This window comes from Rhea americana, unplaced genomic scaffold, assembly GCF_003343005.1.
Source record: "Rhea americana isolate MKP2758 unplaced genomic scaffold, rheAme1 scaffold_96, whole genome shotgun sequence".
In the NCBI taxonomy this organism is placed as follows: domain Eukaryota; kingdom Metazoa; phylum Chordata; class Aves; order Rheiformes; family Rheidae; genus Rhea; species Rhea americana.
Genome location: NW_028187155.1, coordinates 2,885,690 through 2,906,699, shown reverse-complemented (window position 1 = coordinate 2,906,699; position 21,010 = coordinate 2,885,690). Strand labels below are relative to the sequence as shown.

At 43.2% G+C, this 21,010-nt stretch overlaps 1 protein-coding gene across 2 annotated transcripts in view; it reads right to left on the bottom strand.

The window, feature by feature from the left end:
- Positions 1-1,142: 1,142 nt before the first annotated feature.
- CCDC50 (coiled-coil domain containing 50) overlaps positions 1,143-21,010 on the bottom strand; it is a 41,726-nt gene continuing 21,858 nt past the window's right edge. The window contains exons 4-12 of one of the 2 annotated variants that reach the window (XM_085325181.1): positions 18,065-18,155; positions 14,337-14,454; positions 9,971-10,690; positions 7,146-7,252; positions 6,498-6,542; positions 5,763-5,867; positions 5,218-5,297; positions 4,426-4,523; positions 1,143-3,395 (exon numbers count right to left, since the gene is read on the bottom strand). In XM_085325181.1, the coding sequence (XP_085181307.1) occupies positions 3,376-3,395; positions 4,426-4,523; positions 5,218-5,297; positions 5,763-5,867; positions 6,498-6,542; positions 7,146-7,252; positions 9,971-10,690; positions 14,337-14,454; positions 18,065-18,155 (1,384 nt within the window). In that variant the 3' untranslated portion in view covers positions 1,143-3,375. The remainder of the gene's footprint in view (positions 3,396-4,425; positions 4,524-5,217; positions 5,298-5,762; positions 5,868-6,497; positions 6,543-7,145; positions 7,253-9,970; positions 10,691-14,336; positions 14,455-18,064; positions 18,156-21,010) is intronic. The other variant, XM_085325180.1, reaches the window with a different exon arrangement.

The following is a 21,010-nucleotide window of genomic DNA, read 5'->3' as shown; positions in this document are numbered from 1 at the left end:
TCTGACTTCAGAAAAACTGTGGCTGCTAAGCCCCAGCGTGAACTAGGTGCTTGTTGATCCACACTCTTAACTCAACTCTTGTTGACTTTAGTGGGGCCATGGGAGGAGTCAAAAGTGGCTGCTAGACATGCAAGCCCCATTGCAATGTTTGCCTCCGGAAGTCTCTAGCCTCCTGAATGCATGAGGCCCACAAGGCCTAGAGAACAGTTGCTCTATTTATACCTGTCTATTATATGCTTTCCTCAGTTACTGATTTTACAGTTTCTCTCTCTAGGTATAGGTATCAGCTCCCTTTCAACATAACCCCTGGGCCTCCTTCAGAAAGGCTACAGAAAAACAAAATGAGGAGAAAAACAATTACAAGGGACAGCAAATAACAAAGCCAGGGAGCAAGATTAAAAAAGTTAAGGATAAGGGACAGGGGGACATAGAGATGCCCCATAGCAGCCCCAAAGCAACCAGCTCTCCCYGACCCAAGAAGCAGCAGTTCCTGGGATCCTTCCCTTGAGCGTCCTCTTTTCAGTGCCATGGGCAGATAGCTTGGCAGGCCAGAAGAGGCTCATAAAGAGGCCCAGGCTTTGGGATAGTCTTTGGACTTTCCTCAGCTTCCAAACAAGTCAATCAGAACACACTCTCGCACCACCCAGCCCCCACTCGCTCCCATTAAAGTCAACAACTCAGATACTCCCAAGCACCTTTCCTGAATTAATAAGTTCTTCAGATGTCAGCAGGCTCAGGGCCTTCATTACTTCTCTGATTAGGATAAGACAGAAGTTACATCAGCCAACTGCAGTGCAGGAAAACCCATCACAGTCAGCTACAGAAGCCCAGGGACGGCTGAATTCCTAGTTGCTGATTTCGCCTTGCCTTGCACACAGAGTCACCTTTTTCCCCATGCACAGTGAGTACRAAGCACAACCGCTTTTTGATTTGGCAGGATTCTTCCCCATCCAGTTTTCACAAGTGCACCAGATGATACAAACAGCAGGGCCTGGGCTGGAGCATTTGTAGAAGTATTGGTACGTAAATCCCCACTAGAGATCCATTTCACAACAATAAATACAGTCTGATTGAAAGCAAGGGAGGAAGAAACCCACCAAAAACTCCCAGTATTTTCAGCAGTAAAAATTTTGACTGTTACATGAAATATAAAAATAAACATTTATAAAATAAAATCACTGCAAAGGAAGTTGCCACATTGGCCCAAGTTATCAAATAAAAATATATGGTCTACGCTGTTTTTTTTCCTATTTCTTTAAAACAACGTTAACACTTCTGAATGGACAGATGGAAAGARAAGAGGGCACAATGCAGAGACAGTAAAATCTAGCCGCAGGCTGGGATATTTCCTGAGAAGAAGCAGCAAGCAAGCAGGCGCTTGCAAGTCACATAAGGGTTGATGCAGGTGAGCAGGCTCATGGTCTGGAAGCAAGAGCATGCAGCTAATAGGATGCTGCTGAYGCACAAGGTCCTATGTTGCTACGTTTTCAGCTAATGTGTGCCTGCAGCAAAGCTCTATTGGGGACTAGCTGGTACTTTGCAGGTAGGGAACTGGTAGAAACATCCCAGTTGGGGCAGGAAGTGGAAATTTTTCATTTAGGTTAAGGTAAGGCACAGGCTCTTGCTCTGGTATTAGATATACCCTTGCAACTTATGTGAAGATCAAGTTATCTTGTCTTCCTAATGAGTTGTTTCACAGTAACTTTCTGATCAACAGCTAAAGAAGAGCTGGGAGGCTCCTCTTTCCCAGGTAGAGGAGTTGGTTGGTGAGGGGGTAGGTACAGTTGCGACTCTGCCGTCGCTTATCAAAGCCAGCAGCAGAGTTACAGCAGCCAGCAAAGGACAAAGAGCATGACAGGACTGACTTGGTGCCAGGCAACAAGGAAGCTGGGATGAAGTGGCACCACAACCAGGCTCTGCTGCTGTGAACCAGACTGCCAAAGCAAGTAACTAGCCTGGCTGGTAACTGGCTAACAGACTCCGAACAATTTACCCTCTGCTCTGCTTTGCAGGTTAAAATGCACTTGAAAAAAACAAATGGCAAAAAGAAAAAAAAAAAAGATTAAAAAAACAACAGATTTAGATTGAGAGGAGGCCAATGGCAAAGTCTACCTGACTATGTAAGAGCAGAATGATTTTCAAAGAGTAGAGAGAAAAAATACATTTCAGTCCATGGGCAAATTTGTACAGATAACTTAAACTTGCAAGCAAAACCACACCCCAGAGAGCAGTCACTTCATCCAGACTGGAGCCTGCCTGGAGTACTGTATGGAGCAATGTGGAGGGAAGGCAGGTAACACAGACATTTTGTTGGCTGGTTTGGACTCAGCGTCTCCAAGTTGCCTGTTATTGTGGGTTTTGGATTCAATGTCCAATGCCCATATTGTCCTCTTTCAGTCCTGTGTTTCCAAGATACACTTAGGTTTAGACATACCTTACAGTGCTCAGTGCATCAGCAACTGAGCAAGGAGTAACAGTAGTTCCTGCTTGACCTAAATTAAATTCCTTGGCTTGCATTATGCTGAAGCTCAAAGCAGGTGACCACAGAGGTCCTTTCAGGCATTTAAATCAATGTGTGTGATTCTTCTCAATTCATAACTCACAGCCGCATCAGTTCAGTTTAGAAGTCATGCGCACAAGGTCTAATCTCACTTTAAACTATCTTTCCTCTTAAGYATCCTATCCGATATCCTTCAGCTGRAYGTCTGGTTGCATGCTCTACYCRTACAGAATTTAGGAGTGCTTGCTGGAAACTCTAAAAAGAACCATAGCAGTTAAGAAAATTGGTTCTACAAGCAAATTCCTCCTGATCAGTCTCAGGTTACAGCTTTCGCTGCTGTACGTTGTGAAGACCCTTTCTCCTTCCTGTAAGCTAATAYGTATCTCTCTTGGATTGGCTCAGCTTTCTTACCCAGCACAGAGAAACACGTTCCCTTTTACAACTCTCTGCACTAAGTYATCCTAATATAGTAAGGACTTGTATTTCAGATGTTCTGCTGCATTGCCATAACCCAGCTCACATCTTGGATTTTCCTTCTAGTTGTATATGCATCTYTATTTGTCCAAGCTCCAGCCAAAGCTTAAAAATAAAAACAAAAAAGAAAGCATCAAGGGGGTAAAAAAGGGAAGCTTTTAAATCAGCTAGTTGATYCACACAGCTCAGTAGCGGCTAGATTGTACTGCACTGCTTAAGTGATCACATACAAGTAAGAAATTGAAATGAAAAAATGTTCCTTATTAATACGATGACACTTAAAGAGGAGATCCTGGGGCTGGAGAGTGAACCTCCTGTTGGGTAAGTAATCAAGAAAGTTTTCTGGCAATTCCAGGAAGATTTGCTACAGAAGAGTCAGTACCAAAGCAAAGGCTAGCAGCTTACTGCTTCCTACGGGAACCTGAAAAGCAAAACAGAAAGAAAAAGGAAATCAGTAAAGTAGATTCTGGTGAAAAAAAATACTTCCTGCAGAAATCTTATCTGTCCTGCCCCCTTTGATGTCTGTGTAACTTTAGGATGCTGGCRAAATCAAATGCCAAAGTGGCAATTGTACCTAACATTTCTCAAACMAATGGAAGGATAGGTCAATGAGACAGGAAGACTTGCATTTCTTCCAGTGAGTGTGAATGGCAAGAAAAACACTTTCCAGAGTCTTGCTAAAGAAAATGGAAAGAACACTGGGCTTACAAATTCTATAAATTGCCATAAACTTTCCAACTTGTTTGATGAAGACTGAACACAAGAGGCTCAAATATTAAATTCTATGAAGTAAGCTCCACATTTAAGTTATAGTCAGTGGAGTCAGATGAAATCTGAGCAAGCCGAACACTGGCTGTACCTTTCTCTCCCCACAGACTCTAGAGATAACACAATTAGCTTTTAGACTTCTAAAATCAGGCAAAACCCAAAACCAAACTAAAACAAAAACACCAACTCCCACCCACACTGTTCTGGTGCCAAATGTTTTCAGAGTACAAGCCAACAAAACAGTGCTGAGATGCTGCAGGAATAAAACAAGCCTGATCTCAGGACAAGCGTCTGCCTGGTCATCCAGCAGCAGATGGTACCATGAAGGTTTTCTATCTTTTATTGAATCGCTTCATAGAGTGACTCACCTGAGAACTATCACGTCATCGTCTTCATGTCATTTCTCTTTCATTTGCTGTCTGGATTTACAGTCATTCATCATTAAGAGATCATAATGGGCAAGTCAGAGCAGTTTGACATGGCAAACTAATTAATTTTTTTCCTCTCTCAGCTAGCAACGTGCTCAGCAAGTACAACTTGAATACTGACCAGCACCACAAGTCTGTTGGGGCAATGCATTCATTCCTCCTCTCTATTAGCATCCCTCACCAAACATCCTGTCCCTCAGGCTGGTTATTTGAGGAAAATACCAAGTGCTGGGGCAACTGTGGGCTCAAGCTTACCTTTAGGAGAGGGTTCATGTTTGGGAAACTGGCGTGAGGGGCTAGGCTGGCTTGTGTAATAACGAGCATGTTCAAAGTCATTGAGGAGAGGCTGTGATCTGCCAAGCACAGGAAAAAAAATGTTTGGATGGGGAAAAAAAAAAAAACCACACAAAGAAAAAACCCATACACCAAAGGCACAACAGCATGGCTAAAGCAATACATTGRCTGCCTGCTCTGTCCCTGTAGGCTTGGTGCAGACTGCTGTCTGGCCCTGACTTTCCACCTGCAGACCAGCTCTGTACTACAMCCCTTTCCCATCAGCTCTGGAAGGAGATACCCCAAGCATGATGCATTTGCTTGCARCAGGGTCTCCAACGCAGCAGCTGGAGCAGCACATAAGGCTTAGCTGGGGAATGGGGACACAAGGGAACAACCAAGCAAACGCATTGTGGTTCCTCCTTCTTGTCCAGACATAACATTTGGTTTCACATACCCAGAAGCTCTTTAACCCTCTTGATGCCTCTCTGTCATTTAACAAATGTCACTGCACAAGCTCATCAATCTCTGTCAACGCTGGGCAGGGAGACTGAGATGGCTAGAAGCCACAAGCACAGCAAATGGCACATGTCATCAAACATCCCACACGCTCTGTGCCCTCCATATATATCTCTTCAGTGCTAAAATCTCCACACTTCACCAAGCCCCTTGTGGATCAGATTGGTCTCCCCACAGCTGCTCTTCCCAAGGCTCAACCTCTGAGCAGCCTCTTACTTGTATTTCCTCAGTTTATTAGATATGTGTTTAGCTCACCGTAAAGACTTGTCGCCTTTGTGTCGCTGAGSTTCAGGCCCTTCTTTTGACTTCGAGCGCGTTGATTCGCTTGCATCGTACTGTCAGGAAGAAGGGAGAGCGGCTCACCAACAGGTTGTCCTCATGCCATGCAAGACRCTAGCCACTGTGTCAAGGCTTCCACGGCTCTGCACAGTCCTTCTGTGCTCAGTTCACACACACAACTAACCACGGCCAGATACGTGCAAATTGTAGAACCTGGTCCAGTTTCCAGTACTTTAAATAGCCTTGCTGAGTGAACCCGAAGCTTTGCTCTAAATAAGAGTCTGAATTGGGGGATCCATCCCTTAGCTGTGGTCAAATGCAAAAGATTACTGTGTAATGACTGTACACATGGTTTAGCAGAGCAGAAGGCTGCACTCAGCTGTGCCCCTGCAACTGGCTCAATACAGTGAGAAGGCTGAAAACATCACAGCTATCTCCATCTGGCCTTGAGATTAAGATAACACACTCTTTAATACCTTCACTCTTGCCTCCTTTGTGAGGCCTCCTGAAGCTTGACATACCTTCCAGTCTTGATCATGCCTCTTCTTTTCAAAGGAAGTCTTTTCTCGTTCCTTCTCTTTCTTTAAAGCTTTTTTCTCCTCAGCCATCAAGAGGCGGGCTATTTCCTAGAAGAAAAAATACAAAGAACATATCAGAGAATTTTACTGTTCTTGTRGGTTTGAACCATTTTAAACTCTTTCCAAACACATTTTAAACAGAGTATCACTGTTAGAGGCCTACAGCATCTTGTACTGTGTCCTCTATACGCAAGGTCCTTGGATCTCCATAAGGGATGTCTACTGAATGCAGTGGCTGCAAAGCCATAGGAGTTAGGWTTTCACCAGAGCCTGTGCTTGGAGATCAAGTGACACAGCAGAAATGAGACTGGCTACATACTATGTGCTCAGTGGATCCTTGATTTGCCTGGTTTGAATGTGCAGAGCCTTTCAACCCCATTTCTTTTCCTCCAGCATGGGGTTCACCTCGCAGCACGTCATAGTCCCCTATGGAATTTGGTTACAAGCGTTGCTCTTAAATAGCCATGAACCTGCCTGATCTGCCGTGGCCGCAACAGGCAGTGAAATACCCCGCTCAACCAGCCTGAGTATGCAAACCAGCTAGGAACAAACACCAGCGGAGTCCTGAGCTTCCCCAGTAAGGAGGGAAGCGAATAGCTAGAGCATCACAGGGGACAAGCGGGGTTTGGCAGTTTCTACAAACAAAGGCAGAGTGTGAACATTTAGATTCTTGCTCACCTCATCTTGGGCTACTTGAGCTGCCTTCTCATCCATCTCGTTGGCCTAAAAAACAAACAAACAAGAAAACAGAAAAAATAGTTATACCTCAATAACTCAGATCTGTCAACCCATTGGACAGGGCAGGCAGGTGCACATATATCTTTGCTACCATTATCCCCAAACACACTAAACTAGCTCAGTTACCTCACAACATGATATTAAACTAGCATTTCAACCTATCATCAGCTGAATTTTGCCCTCACCTCTCTGTCAGGTCACACCACAATACATTGTCAACCCTGCTGCCCTCTCCCACCAAAGATTCACACTGGCCTGTTTCACATCTGGGCTGACCACACTGACTATATGCCATCTTCATCCACTTGGAAATATTCATTTAATGTCATTCTGCTTTAATCATTTAATTTTCAGGTGTGCATAGATTTGTGTTAAGCAAACTACAGAAAATAAGAGCTCTGCTGGGCAGAAACCACCTCTCACTCCACTCCTTTCTCTGTATAGGAGAGAAAGGCAAGCACTAGAATGCAGAGGAGTAAGGCCTGAGGTTTTAGAGTTACCATCGTACATAAAAAGTTTGCAAAATGAAATTGTCAGTACTGGGAATGTTAATTTTTCCAAGCTGATTAATGTATACTCTCTGCTTACCAGGAGCTCTTCCTCTTGCAATTTCCGAGCAATCTCTGCATCAGACAATTCCTGTTCCCTTCGAGGTTTGTCATAAATAGCTTGCTTTGCCCCCCTTGACTTAGCTCCTACAAAATTAGGAGAAAGAGAACAATCAATTCACTCATTTCCAAAATGCTTCTGAAAGGAAATCCCCAYCATCACCAGTGTTGACACCTCAGCCACCTGCAAAACCCTGTGCAAAGGCACCATGGAGTATGGCAGAGTCCCTGCCAGGCAGCTATTTTGACAGGATCTTTAGCTGATGTGGAATATATGCCTTGGAGTGAATTYTTCCTATGTGCATAGTTATACCATTTCCTACATAACTAATGCCACTATGTGGCAAGAATAGTTACCCTTATTGCCATGGTTTTCACCTGCACAGTGATGTTAACAAAGCAGCTGTAGATTTTTCATACTCTGGAGTGATACATGCTGTTAAACTCAGCAGTGGAGAGCAGCCTAACACATGCTGCAAGCACAACAGACTCTGCAAAATATATCTCTGGAACAGCATGGGCTGCAAAAATTACCTGGAACAGACTCRCAAAGGGTTTCTGAAATTTCTTCTTTTGGGCTAACTCATGAATTTTGCAATTCGTAGTGAGATAACAGACAAATAAACATTGTTGAAGTTGACAGAAGGTTCAGCTCTTGCTTTAGAGAGAGAGTTTTATTTATCTGTTTATTTTAAATTTAAACCATACCCAAATGATCAAAAAATGCTGCATTTTGAGACCCTCTCCATAGTCTATTTGCAATAGGACACCAAAGGAGTATTCCARCACCCCTGTCACAAAATGCATGGCTTCATTCACACACAATGAATGCTTTCTCTTTCTGCCTGCAGTCTTAACTGTATTGTTTGGTAATCTCAGACATCTAAATGAAGTTYTTGCTTTTTATCTGTTGTATACAGATACTCCAGATGTCTGTCACTCTTCCACGCCAAAGTGAGAAGATAAGTTTCACTCAAAACTTTCGTGTCTCCAGTTACACTGTTTGTGCACTTATTATAAATAGATGTTCCATGTTACTGGGCCATACACCAGATACGTTCTGATCAGGCAAGACTAAGGAAAAAAAGAAGCAACCAACCAACCTCTAAAAACTTTCTGTGTATCTATCAACACACCACCGTCCTACTCTGTCATGCATCCCCCTGAGACTGCAAATTACACAGGGCCAGAGACCAACGTGCATCAACCTGRAATAAAAACGTAGGAATAGCAGGTACTTTCTCTTCAGGTATAAAGGTATGTTGGGKTTTTTTGTTGTTGTTTTTATTTTAACTGAAGTCAACCAATTGATGATCTTAAGCAATTAGCACCCCTCTTATAAATCATCCTAGCACAACYTCATTTCTGGCATATTAAAGCCAAGTGTATGGCTTGGCCTTTCCCAGAACAATTTCATCAGTTAAAAATGTGAAGAGCTGCAATCTCAGACCAGTGCTGAAACTCTGGCAAAAACTACCAGCTTGGGCCAAAGTAAATCATTCAGATTGTTCCCAAGGCCATGATAAATGCAGTTTTAACATGTTGGAAGGTGAACACAAGCTTGCTGACAAGCTCCCATACACCAYTGCCTCTGTGGAGGATAAATTTGAATTTCCAGCAATTGCTTGCTGGAGAGCTATGCTGAAACCAAGATTGACCTTTCTTTGCACATTGATTGGTGCCAATCTTGATTTTCTCAGAAGACAGTGATAAACATTTCCATATCACCTCTGCCCACACTCACAGGAGCACAAAGCTAACCATAATTGCAGCCTGCAGGAAAAGGATGTGAGCTTCTGCCTAAGCGTCTTGGCTATTTTAACTCAACACGTGTACAATAGAATACTGAGTCACTCAAGGTCCACACCGTATCAGGGCAAAGTATGACCTATTGATTTTCTAAAGATCTCGACACCTTCAACATCCTGAAACAAAACTTTTGCATTATGAACACAAAAATAATTCTCACAGCATCTCCAGAGACAGACACACATCATCATCCCCACCTTTCCAAGTGGAGACCAGACAGATGGCTCAACATAAGCCTCCCACCCTGCAGGAAGAGTTAGAGAGGTTCCAAATCTCTAAACTCATATTTTCACTTTCTAAGGGATAGGTCACACCCACTCCCATTCTCTTTTTAAAGGCAGAAAGGTGTATCTGGATTTTTAAAGCCTCAATTATTATTAAACAACAAAATCCACACCAGTACACGTTTTCTAGCAAAATTCACCTGCTTCAGGATGTCACAAAAACTTAGTCTTCCAGATGCCTGCAGTTCAGACATCTCATTCCACCACAGAACATTCCTCAATAAAAATTGCTTAGGTTTCCAATAGGAAGTGGATGGGAAGTGCTGGCTYGTTAGTGCTTAAGCAACTGTCCTTATTTACAGCCCTGCAACCCAAATCAGTGAAACAAAAGGGTATAACCAAAATACTTACTGGTTTTGTTCCTGTGCAAGGAGAGCACAGCACTAATTAGATTACGAAAATAAAAGAGGGTTTTCCCTAGGATGCCAAGATCAGTTTCTAACAATACCTTCTTACTTGTCCTCTTTGTTGCCACAGGATGTATCAGAAAATAAACAGAGTGAGAGTTTTAATGGATAAAGAGAATCACACTGAGTAAGGAAGAAATCCAGGGAAGATTCACTGTGTACAGACAACAGACAGATATTTGATATATGAGTCTTCAGAGAAAAAAAAATAACAAAAAACAAAAACCACAGGTTTCAAACAACAGGATGGGGCAAGCAAAGCATCTTCCCCACACATATCTATACCTTCCCCACTACTTGGTTACCTGAGTCTTGGCAGTCTCCAACCCTTCCCCAGGTCACCGTGTTTGGAGAGGGGGAAGGTTTTCTCCTGTGTCCTGCTCTTCTGCAATCTCTCTCCTCACCCTTCCTATGATCTTCTCTGGACTCAGAGTCATGCAGCCTCCTGTCATGAACTGTCCTAGGCAACGTGCGGCCACGATGGCGGGATTTACGGTTCTCTGGGTGCAACAGCTGGCTGCCATCATGATGCCAGGTTTCCTGCTCAGCTTCCAGCTCCATATCAAGAAGGGGAAGGTGCTTTTCTCTGTCTTGCCTTGATGGCTTTCTATCATGTCGCACCTGCTTTGCGAGTTCATGCTCTGACTCCAGATTAAGACTGAGAGGCCTCCAAGCTTTCTCTCTGCCGGCTGCCTTCTTCTCCCGCAGCTCCCAGCTATCGCTGCAGTCAACGGCAGCACATTCACCCCCTCTTTCCAGGTCCAGGCTGGGAGGTCTCCTGGACCCCCTCTGGCTGACTGATGTCCATTCCTGCTGCTCTCTGTCACGGCGATGCCTGCTCCTGGCCTTGCTTGGTTGAGGAGAGCAGTGAGGATCCTCCAAGGGGTGACGCCTGCACTCAGAGGTGTTGTCAGGTAAAGGTGAGGGCACTTTCTGGTGCTCTTTCCGCTGGTGCGTGCACCTCTTGCCACTATGTGGTCTGTGAGGCTCAGAAACCTGCTCTCTAGAGTCACTCTGCAGGTGTGCTGAGCAATGGAGGTGGGACAAACAAGGGAACTGGTTAGTGACACATGGGTTAATGGTAACTAAACAAGACAGATCCCACAGCATGCAGACGACGGAGTTTGATGCAAGAAAAGCTGGAAATACAGATGGAAGTGAGGAGCATCAGCATGGTGAAATCAGAAGGAAAATAATGGTGGGCAAGCAGGCAGCAGGTACTTGCAGAATATTATGGGGGCAGAGTGAAAGAGCAGCACGGCCAGCCCAAGCGCAGGCAAGGAACAGAGCTACACATGGGCCACAGGGCTGGAGCAGAAGGCACAGATGCATCACAAAAGTATATCCAAGCACCTCTAAGACAATGCCAAGCCAGTAATGAGATTAAGGGCTTTTATTGATCCAGTTGGGGTGTAAAATGGACAGCAGAGTAATCCATCTCCTGGAGACATGGTGCTTCTGCAGGATGCTAGAAAGAGGTTTGCAAAGGAGAGCACAAAACAGAGGTGAGGCTGGGAGCTAGTAGGGGAGCGTAAGGTAGAATAATTCATGCCGAAAGGGTCAGGCTGGATCCTAGTTTATGAGAACTGGTGCCTTGCCCTGATTTTATCCACACAATGTTTCCTCTGAAATACCAGCCTCTCCTGACCATGGCAGATGGTGACCCATGGCAGACGACGACCCATGTAATGGCAATCTCATTCCAACTCTGTTTTTCTTAGATTATGGATAACTGCACCATACCCACAAAAACTGTCACCTATCTCTAGCAGATCCAGAAGCTTCAGGGCTCACACTTACTCATTGCATAAATAGAAGTTTAGACTCTGACTGTACAGAAGGCTACAGAAACTTAAGGGCAGGATACGACTTGATAAAGAACTGAGCTACTGACCTCAGCAATGTAGGTGGAATAGTTGCTAGATAGGCAGGTTGGCCAGGCTGTTTCCTCTGCACTTTCCAAATAGAGGGTGGAAATTTTCTTTGCTTCTAGTTTCAATAATAAAATTGAGACAACAGCAGGTAGAGGCAGACTGCTGGCCTTCTCAATCTGCTAATTAATTTGTTTTCTGATCAATGTATTTGCTAAGAAAAATCATTGCACAGAGTAAAATATGTCTACTGCAGCTTTTCAGAGTGAAGACATACTTCTGAAGAAAAAGTTTCTCTGAAGCAGAAGCCGATTTGAAACAAAAGTATACAAGAACAAGCAGAGTAAATTCCTTTTCTACTCTTAAGTTTTTTATAGTGTCTAAAAGTATTCAAAAGAGATTTCACTGCACATGGATTGCATTCTGTCTTAAGAAAGGTAGAGCTATTTATTACAATCATCCAGATTTTGCAAGGAAGGGGGAAAAAAACAGGGAAAAAAACCCCCAAAACTCCTGAATGTTCCTTTCAAGTTATGCTATTTACAAAAAGTCTTCTCAGAGCCAGCAAAAATACAGCCTACAAAAAATCCACTTTGAAAACAAATCTGTGTGACTTTTATCCAGAACAGATATATTTTTAAAAAGTCAGGAACTATGAGTAACCACAGCAGTTCCTGGTAAGCGGTGAGTTTTTTCCATTCAGTTTTAAGATCACTATCATGATTTACGTTCGTGATTTGTCAGAAATAGCAACTGAAAAAGTCTGGATGACTTACTGAACAACCGCCACTAGAGATTGAAAGCAAGAGGCAGTTTCTGAATGATACCAGCAAGCGTCTATAACACTCAGCATCCTTGAAGAATTAGTTCAATTTTGCCATCAAGAAAAGCTCAATAAGCAGAGCAACAGAGAAGGAGATCACGAGAGAGCAAAGTGCGGCTTGGAGCGCAAGGCTGCGTTGGGAAAGGATCAGCGCGGGTAACACAATCACGCCAGACGGCCTGAGCAGGAAACTTGCTTTTGGCAAATCTCAGGACGATTAAGCTTCCAGGAAGGTGCCAGTTCCTGTGATCTTCCACGGGGCGGAACAAACACTCCTTATGTCCTCGTGTTACTCTCTCAAGAAGCACGTGACTGAGCGAATACAGAAATATTTTTCATGGCACAAATACTTCTGAGAGGAACTATGCTTTTCTTCATTTTTGTTTTTCCTCTTTTTAAAAATTGGGATTGCTCTGGAGCAATAGCCCTAATCCACATTCCTTCTGAATGTGAGTAAATTTGCATCCAGTTTAAAGGTAGACAAGAAAAAAAAGGAAAAATACAAAGCAAGGGCTTTGTGTGTTTACACGTAATGAAGATGATACAAACTAAAGAGGCTGGAGTCTAACTGAATGGTGCCTAAGCACTTAAGAGGTTCCAGATAAACGTACCACATGGTCTGGGCATCAAAATCCATTTCATTTTTTTCTAATTTTTAAGGAATGAGAATCARAAGTAATACTACTATGAATAGTCAGGCAGAAAACTTTCTACCTCATTTCCTACACACAGATTATTGCAGGAAGAAAACGCAGACCCACAAGATACCCCGATCTCCAAAACCACACTATAGTAAGTTCAGAAAGTCATGCGCTTTTGCCAGCTATTTCTTTTATAATATCCATCCTATCCTCTAGCTGTGCATGGCAAGACTACTTCCTATACTGTATTTTTTTCCAATGACTTGCTCAACGTAATTCTGAAAATTAGGGAAAGGAATGGCCATAAGACTCACAAATTCAGAGCTTTATACTCATAGCAGAACTTGTGGCCATGAAGTTCCTGTCTAGTTACTGTTCTGCAATTTGTGCTGTTGGTTTTCTTGGCCATCCTTGAACTTTCTTCCAATTTAGTCTAAAATACTTTATGTGCAAGTTCAAATAAAAATATTTAAAATCACCAATGGCAGGGATGTTAAAGAAAGAAATAAGAGGTTTGGTCTCCATTCTGAGAATCTGTTAATCAAAAACAGTCTGTTTCTTCCCCACCACATATTTTCTGAAGAAAGAACATAAGAACCACCACCAGCAAAAGGCAAAGCTCCATAATTGCTCCATAATTAAACACACCCTGATTGTTTCTTCCCATTTTAAAAAAGCCTGCATTAGATCATAAAAGCTGCTCAAGAGAAAGCAACACAGCCCCGTGGGTCATATTTTTTCCACAACATACAATCCCAGACGATAATCACAGTGAAGATAACCTGCAAAGATGACCTTGTTATTCAGCAAGTCTTTCAGAGTGATTGTACTAATTTTAGTTCTTACATACATACCTGCAAGGGATTATTTTTGAAAAGCTGTCCCATGAACCAGAACTTATTCCTTTATGCACTTACCAGTGCCAGCATCACAGATGAGCACCTAGAACCATTTCTCTTCAAATGCAAGTGTAGAATCATCCTGCACTTCTCTTCTGCACACTTGCAATATGTAGTATATTATGCATACTATGCAGTAATAACTGTGACTTTATGTAACATTATCTACTATCTTTTTCTACAAGCCCCTTCAAAATGCATGCACATATACACACCCCACCACTATCCTTTTGGCCATCTTATAGGACCTTAAGTGAAGTACAACATTTCCCTYTGCGTTTGCTGCTTCCTGGTTCTAGAATGAAGCCTGATCCTGACCCCTGATACAATGTTACCGTGCAGAACAGTAGGGTAAGGGAAATGTCCCAAACTGAGATGCCAGATTAAAATTAACCTGTATTACCATGATCTTGATCCCTTATCTAGAAAAAAGTTACCTCCATTCTCTGAATAATAACTGTCTTCATAGACTGTATGCCCCTGGGATTCTGGGTAGTGCTTCCTGCGCTTTTTTTCTTCCTGCAGCTCCTTTTGTTGTAGGAGACGGGCAATGTCCTACAGAGATAAACAATCATTACTTTCCTCAAAAGAACATCTCCAGATTCTTTTATTCAAATATACATGTAAAAATCCTGATAGGTTAACTCTCCAGACTTTGCTCTGATGGGGTTACTTGCCCTTGCACAGAAGATCTGCAGAAGATCTGCATAAATTAACAATCCTTTTTTCTTGCATCCTGTCCTGTGTTCTTGTCCTTGGTCTTGTTTTGTTACAGTGACTTGCCAACTTTCAAATTCACTATCAGCCATGTACACAATCTTTCCCTTTTAACACATATAAGCAGGTTGTCTTTGCTGCTGAACATCCTTTATTCATGCTTCCGTATGAACACATTTCTAGGTCTGCTCATCCCATCACTACTACCAGGTTTCAGGCATCATATGATCACCCTTCCTCACGGTATCTGGTTGCCTCATGTGTAAAAGAAGCAACTGCTCCATCAGGTTCCTATTCCAAAGGATGGCCAAAGGGTCTGCATATGCAAACACGGGCTTTCAGCAAGGTTTTGGAACTTACACAAGCGTGCTCATGCAAGTGGTGTACCAAACCTCCCTCTCAAACTCCACTAGTCAAAAAACAAAACAAAACAAAAAAACCCAACCAACCAAAAAACCAAAAGAGACAAAGATTGTTTCAAGCTGAGGGCTCTTCTGACTAAAATGAGATCCCAGGACAAGTCATGAACTTGTTTCAAATGGGGAGTAATTTACAGGGGCTGTAAGATGCCAACAGGGATGCATCAATTTGCAGACGAAGGCTGRAGTGAAAGAATATTGAATGGAATCTTAGGAAGAAAGAAGCAATGCACAATGCAGGAGTACTGTAGGGACTGTAGGCYGTTTATCTTCTGTCACAGCTTTGGTAGATTTAATGTCAAAGAGAACATTTTCCTAATTGGTTTTCCTTTGAGATGATTAATGGTTCGGTGAGGCCTAGCAACAGTAAACAGCTCCTTGGGGCTTGTTGATTTGTGGATTCAGAAGCTCATGAGTCAGAAGACCTGATTTGGAGTTAGGAAGAGAAGCTGGAAGATASTGCCATGGCAAGCTAAGGCTTAGGACTCATTTAAGCCTCCCTAAACTTGAGCCGAACAAGGCTGACAGATGTGGAAGACACAAGTTTAGTTGCTCTGAACTAAAGCATACTTGAACACCAAAAGAAAAYAATAGTAAAGGTGTGTTTTAGCCATTTGATTCCTGATGCCATCAATGGACATGGCTGAAAAACAGTCCTTACCTACCGGGGTTTTGCAGGGACTCACACCTTACCAAACATATTGGAGACATTTCCAAAAGCAGCCACTTTAGCCCAGCTGTGRCACAATGGAATTAGACAGCCCAGGGCTAAAGACCCCTTCTTAGAGCACAGCCAGACAAGGCAACAGAAACAGGGGGGAGCCTGGTTCAGAAGCAGAAGAGCCAAGGAAGGGGGCAGACACATGGCCTTGTCTCCTCCTTCCCATGCTACTCTGTCAAAGCACCAGTCCAGCTTCAAAGACTAAGTTCTCCCTGCACTCCCTTCCTCACTGCCACAGACTGCAGACTCCCTCCAATGCAATCACTGTTTCTGGTCTTCATTCAAGCCTCTAGGTGAGTTTGTAACAGAGGCTGAGCTCACTTGGTAARCAAATGTCTTTATACATCCCCAAAGCAGAGGAAAAATGTCCTGCAGAAGGCAAGGAAGCCACTCACCTCTCTATGCTCTGAGTTTGCCTTGACAGAGTAACAAACAGCTTCTTGAGAGGCTCAGGGCCTTTATAGAGCTGTGCATGTAAAGTGAATGCTGCAGGTATGAAAGACATCACTGAAAAGCAAAGTCAGGGCCAACACACTCCAAAACACTGGGCATCCACCAACATTGTCAGATTTTAAATGAGTGTTTAAGTACAAATTATTTCAGGATTCAGCTCAAACTTAAATGATAACAAGATTTGTGAAGGACCTGGGGACAACATAGGCTCTATAACAACAACAGCAACAGATCTCTTACCTTGGTTAAGTTAACCTCTTCTACATATACAGAGAATCTATAAACATATGAACATAAGCATATTATCTCTAGGGCTGAAACAGTTCAGGACTTGCAAATCTACATAAGCCATTTCTTACAAAGTGGACTTCTAGGAAGATAGGCTTAGTCCTTCACTTAAAAATCCTCTGCACCAGACTGCAGATCCACCCAAAATACAGCAGGGTCACAGCACAGTTAGCCACTACCGATTCCAGGGACTTATCAAATACATTGAGTAAATACTACGCCCTCAGGTGCAGCAAATATAAGACTAGTCTGGCATGTGTCCAATACCTAGGTAATACAGTGTGACCTGCAAGGTATAGGTACAGATACTTTGCCAAGGGCTACAAGAGCATCTGTGATGGAGTCCCCACTCCTCACAGGGYTGTGGAGTACCTTGGGGAGTTGTCAGCAGGCACTCTCCTTTCTCAGGCTCTGTGTCAGCACAGGAGCCCATCCAAAAGAAATAAGGCAGGCTGGGACCCTGGAAGATTATCCCATCTTTGCCTCAGGGAAGCAGAATCAATTCAATCTCCCCAAAAGTCCTGTTTCAAAGGCAGGCAGTATCATCATACWTTGGTTCTCAGCTACAGCCTAATCCAGAGCACAGCTAAATTTCCACCACAGTTGGGAACATCCCCCACATACTAGCAGGAAGAGAAAGCTTATTAATTGCTTCTCTTTATTGCTTTGAGTCACATTCATTTAAAGACTGTCCCTCTACAGCACAGGCTATCAGTGCACTGGTTTGACAGGCTACAGAGACCTATTCTCAGACTGCTCACATCCCAGAAGCTTTCTATTTTAAGCAGAAAGGAAAGGTGTGATTGCCACAGCCAGTACGAGTGCTATTGTGTCCGCTTTACCTTCCTGATGGAATCAGATAGATGGTCACATTTAGATCACAAATCCTTTAGCCAGAGTSCTTCTGAGTTTTTTCTACTTGCTACCACAAGCTTCTCTCATAAGCCCTTTTACCTTTCATGTCYTCTTGGCCAGCTTTTGAGTACTTGTTTGGGCTTTATGGCAGAAGATGAAAGAGAGGTCTTACGTAAGCAACCTTTTGAAGGCCATGAAYGGACCACATTGACCACTCTCAAGCAGCAGCAGTAGAACCATATTCTGCAATTGCAGAAGGAACCTGCTAGCAAGAGACTGTACCCAGGTGTTCATATTCTGAAAAACTAAATTGAAGATGAAGGAAGGCAAAGGAGAAGCTGGAGGTGGATGGCTAATTGAGGGTCCTACTGAAGTCTTCACAGCAAGAACCACAGCAATCACAGCCCAGAACTGTTCCCAAAGCTGTGCATGTCTCCTTGCATATGAAAAAAAAAAAAAATCTTGGACTGCAGAAGCAATTACTTCCCTACACCAGGGCTTTGAGCATCTCAGTAAGACCTACATATTGCTTGGCCTCTTTGTTAGCAAGGCCCTTGGCATCCACATGGCTTCCCTGTATCATTACTGTGTGAGCAGYGAGGACCAAGCTTGACACCACGTAAACCACCTCCTCTGGCTAATGACTAGGAGATGCGTGCACTGAAATGGTCACTACAAACAGCCCTGTCATCTGTGCAGCTTGAAAGGTTACCTCATCATTTTCCTCTTGCCTGCGTCGCTGCTCTGCTTCAAACACCAGCTTTACTTGGATTTCCTGAGCCATCTCACAGTCCTGTCGTTCCCTAGAAGACAAGGAGACAAGGATTATACAAAGCTGAAGTCAGGCATTAGTTAGCCTGGAGACGAGGATAAAAAGAGCGACAGAATCCATCTGATTTACACACAAGAGCTATTACTCAGTATTACTGCAGAGCCTATGAACCCTCACAAAGTTCCTAGTAGCAGGACTTCCTACTACTCCCTACTGTTGGACAAACATAGAAAAGATGTAWCCTAAAATATTCATAATTGAAGAATAAAGCAAGAGAAAGCAGATTAATAGACAGCTTACTAGAAGAGATTGGAGCAATAAGATGTGGCAGGCCAAGATAACATGCAGTAGTCTCTACAAACAATGGCCTACTTCTGCTGAAGGATTTTTGCATACATAGTGCCAAAGGAAGGGTCTGGGGGGAAGGTTAGTATAGTTGTTTCTGGGCAGTGGTTTTCACATGAAAGCCAGAAAGGAGAAAGTGCAGAAATGCTTATGGGAAAATGCAATAAGTAGGCCAAGCAGAGGCTGGATGTGGCAGTTTAGTAATGAATGAGAGATCCTGCTGAGCAGAGAAACAGAACCAGTGCAACAAGGGAAAAGACCAATGTAAGTCGAAACAAGGGGCGAAGAAGCAATCACCGTGATGCCATTGCAGATGCGGAAGCAATGCATGATTGCATTAATTGGGGACAGAAAAAGAAATACTAGAGTAATTAAGACATGAAATGAAAGTTTCAGTGGTGTGGGTAGACAGGCAAGGCCATATTTCAGAAACTATGCAGACAGCATCCACAAGAACTGTGCAACTCTCAGCTATGTGCTTCGGGTGTGAGAGGTCTCACTGAGGCCCAGCAAACAGGCCTGAAGGATAGCAGGGCTAGCCCGCTGGTTGGAGCACCGGTTCTTGGCTTGAGCTGGAAGCAGGGCACGAATGATCCAGCAAACTTGAAGGCAAAAGACTGAAATAGAGTGTGGGACAAAAGTGGAGGAAATGAAGACGGCAAAGGCAGACAAGCGCTTTTAGTGAAACAGAGAGAAGTGGCACTGCTGGGGAGGTCAGCAGCATGGCAGGGGCCTCTTCTTTTGTAGGAAGTCAAGGAGAAAGAAAGAGGTGGAAGGAGTGAATAGGTACAGGGCTGGGCCAGGGGAGAAGGTCACTGCAGCAAAAAGAGGATTTAGAAGAGAAATGCCACCAGGGAACATCTAGTTTGTTAGAAGTGTGGAAGAGGACATAAGACAGGATGGAAAAGAAGGTTCTTTATTAACTGTTTCTTGGAATCAGACCTGCAGTTGGGTACTGCATCCTATTTATATCTCCTTCCTCCTGAATTTCAGCATTTATAAGGCTGGAGTTATCAATAGGTCAAATAATTTAGACATCAGTTTCTTCTATCCAGTTAACGAAAGCTACAGTGAAGCAAAACACTAAAATTTGCCTGCCAGACACCCGCTCCGAGTTCAAAGGCACACAAACACTTACGGCAGCAGATTGGCCATACAAAAAAAGACCTTGGCAAACCTGGTACGAGCAGGGGATCACAGTCCCAAGCAAAACTCAGTAGCTGAACACACAAGTCCTGGGGAATGGACTGTCAGTGTGCCTAAAATATTGGATCCTTTATGACCCCAGACTCAGAGGACATAAATCCAGGTAGAAAATAACTTAGAAAGGTCAGACGCATCAAAGTGCTGCAAGTCTCCATTTCCTCCTGGCACCTGTGAGCAGAGCTAAGGTGCTAAGTTCACCAGCACCAACTGACTTGCAAAGCGTTTAAAATACATCCTACTGCAGACAAATAAGGCACTGAAACAGCTACTCGTATTTCACAGTCAAGGCAACAAGGTCATTGCTTCTCCATGCACAGCAAAGAACAGTAGAAATAGTTTAAAAGCAGAAGCATTTTCTCACTCCTGATGACCTGCACCTCAGCATATATGCTATCAAGCTCTTTCAAAACCACCAAACAGAAGAGGATATTTTTTTGGGGGGGAAGGGGGGTTTGTTGCTCAGTGGRTAATTAAATACTAAGATGGAATTAGTCATTAAACATAGGCTAGTCTTTCAACTTGATTGAGCGTAAGCAAAAAAGCAAAAGAGCTTTTACAGCTCTTCTTGTCCTTTAGTTTCTTTAACATGAATACATGTTCCTATCAGTCCCCAGAAATCAGCCAGAGCAATATAGATGTCATCATCTCTAAACATCATACCTATGTGTCCTTCACTCTTGCATAGCCAGGAGTACTGGAGTGTCAGGGAAGCTCTACATCAGTTGGGGGGAAAGGGGGGCAAAAAAAAAGGAGTGTGATTGGAAAGCTCCCATTTATCATGCTAGATGTGAAAGAGGCTTTTACAGAACCATGAAAATAAAATTTGGTGCTTTGTAGAATTCTTAAAAAGAAGGGGAAAAATCATTTTCTCATTTATCTTCCCAAATAMTTTCTTAGAGAATTTAGGATTTATAAGACAAAAAAAAAATAAAAACAAACAACCCCCCACCACAATCACACACAAAATTCCCCACACCTAGTCCCTGAGTTCAGAGAGCTTTTACACTCCCCATTTCTAAAGTGACTACTCTGTTTCACATCTTTATTCCTCCATCGCCTTCCAGCATCAAGTTGTTCTAAACAACAGAAAAAGCAACAACAGTGAGGATCATTTTGTTGCCAGAACACACTGATCTTTCACAAGGAAGAGACAGTAGGAACCTACAGAGAATTGAGGAAGGAAAAGGTCCAGTTACGAAAGGATGTCTCCAGGTTTTTATTGTTTTTGCAGAAAAGCTCATGCTTTTCAGGAGCAGAAGTGCTGCTGACAACATTTTGCATCAGCAGTTATGCCAGTAACCTGGATCACGAAGTTAGCAAATCCGTTTTACAAAG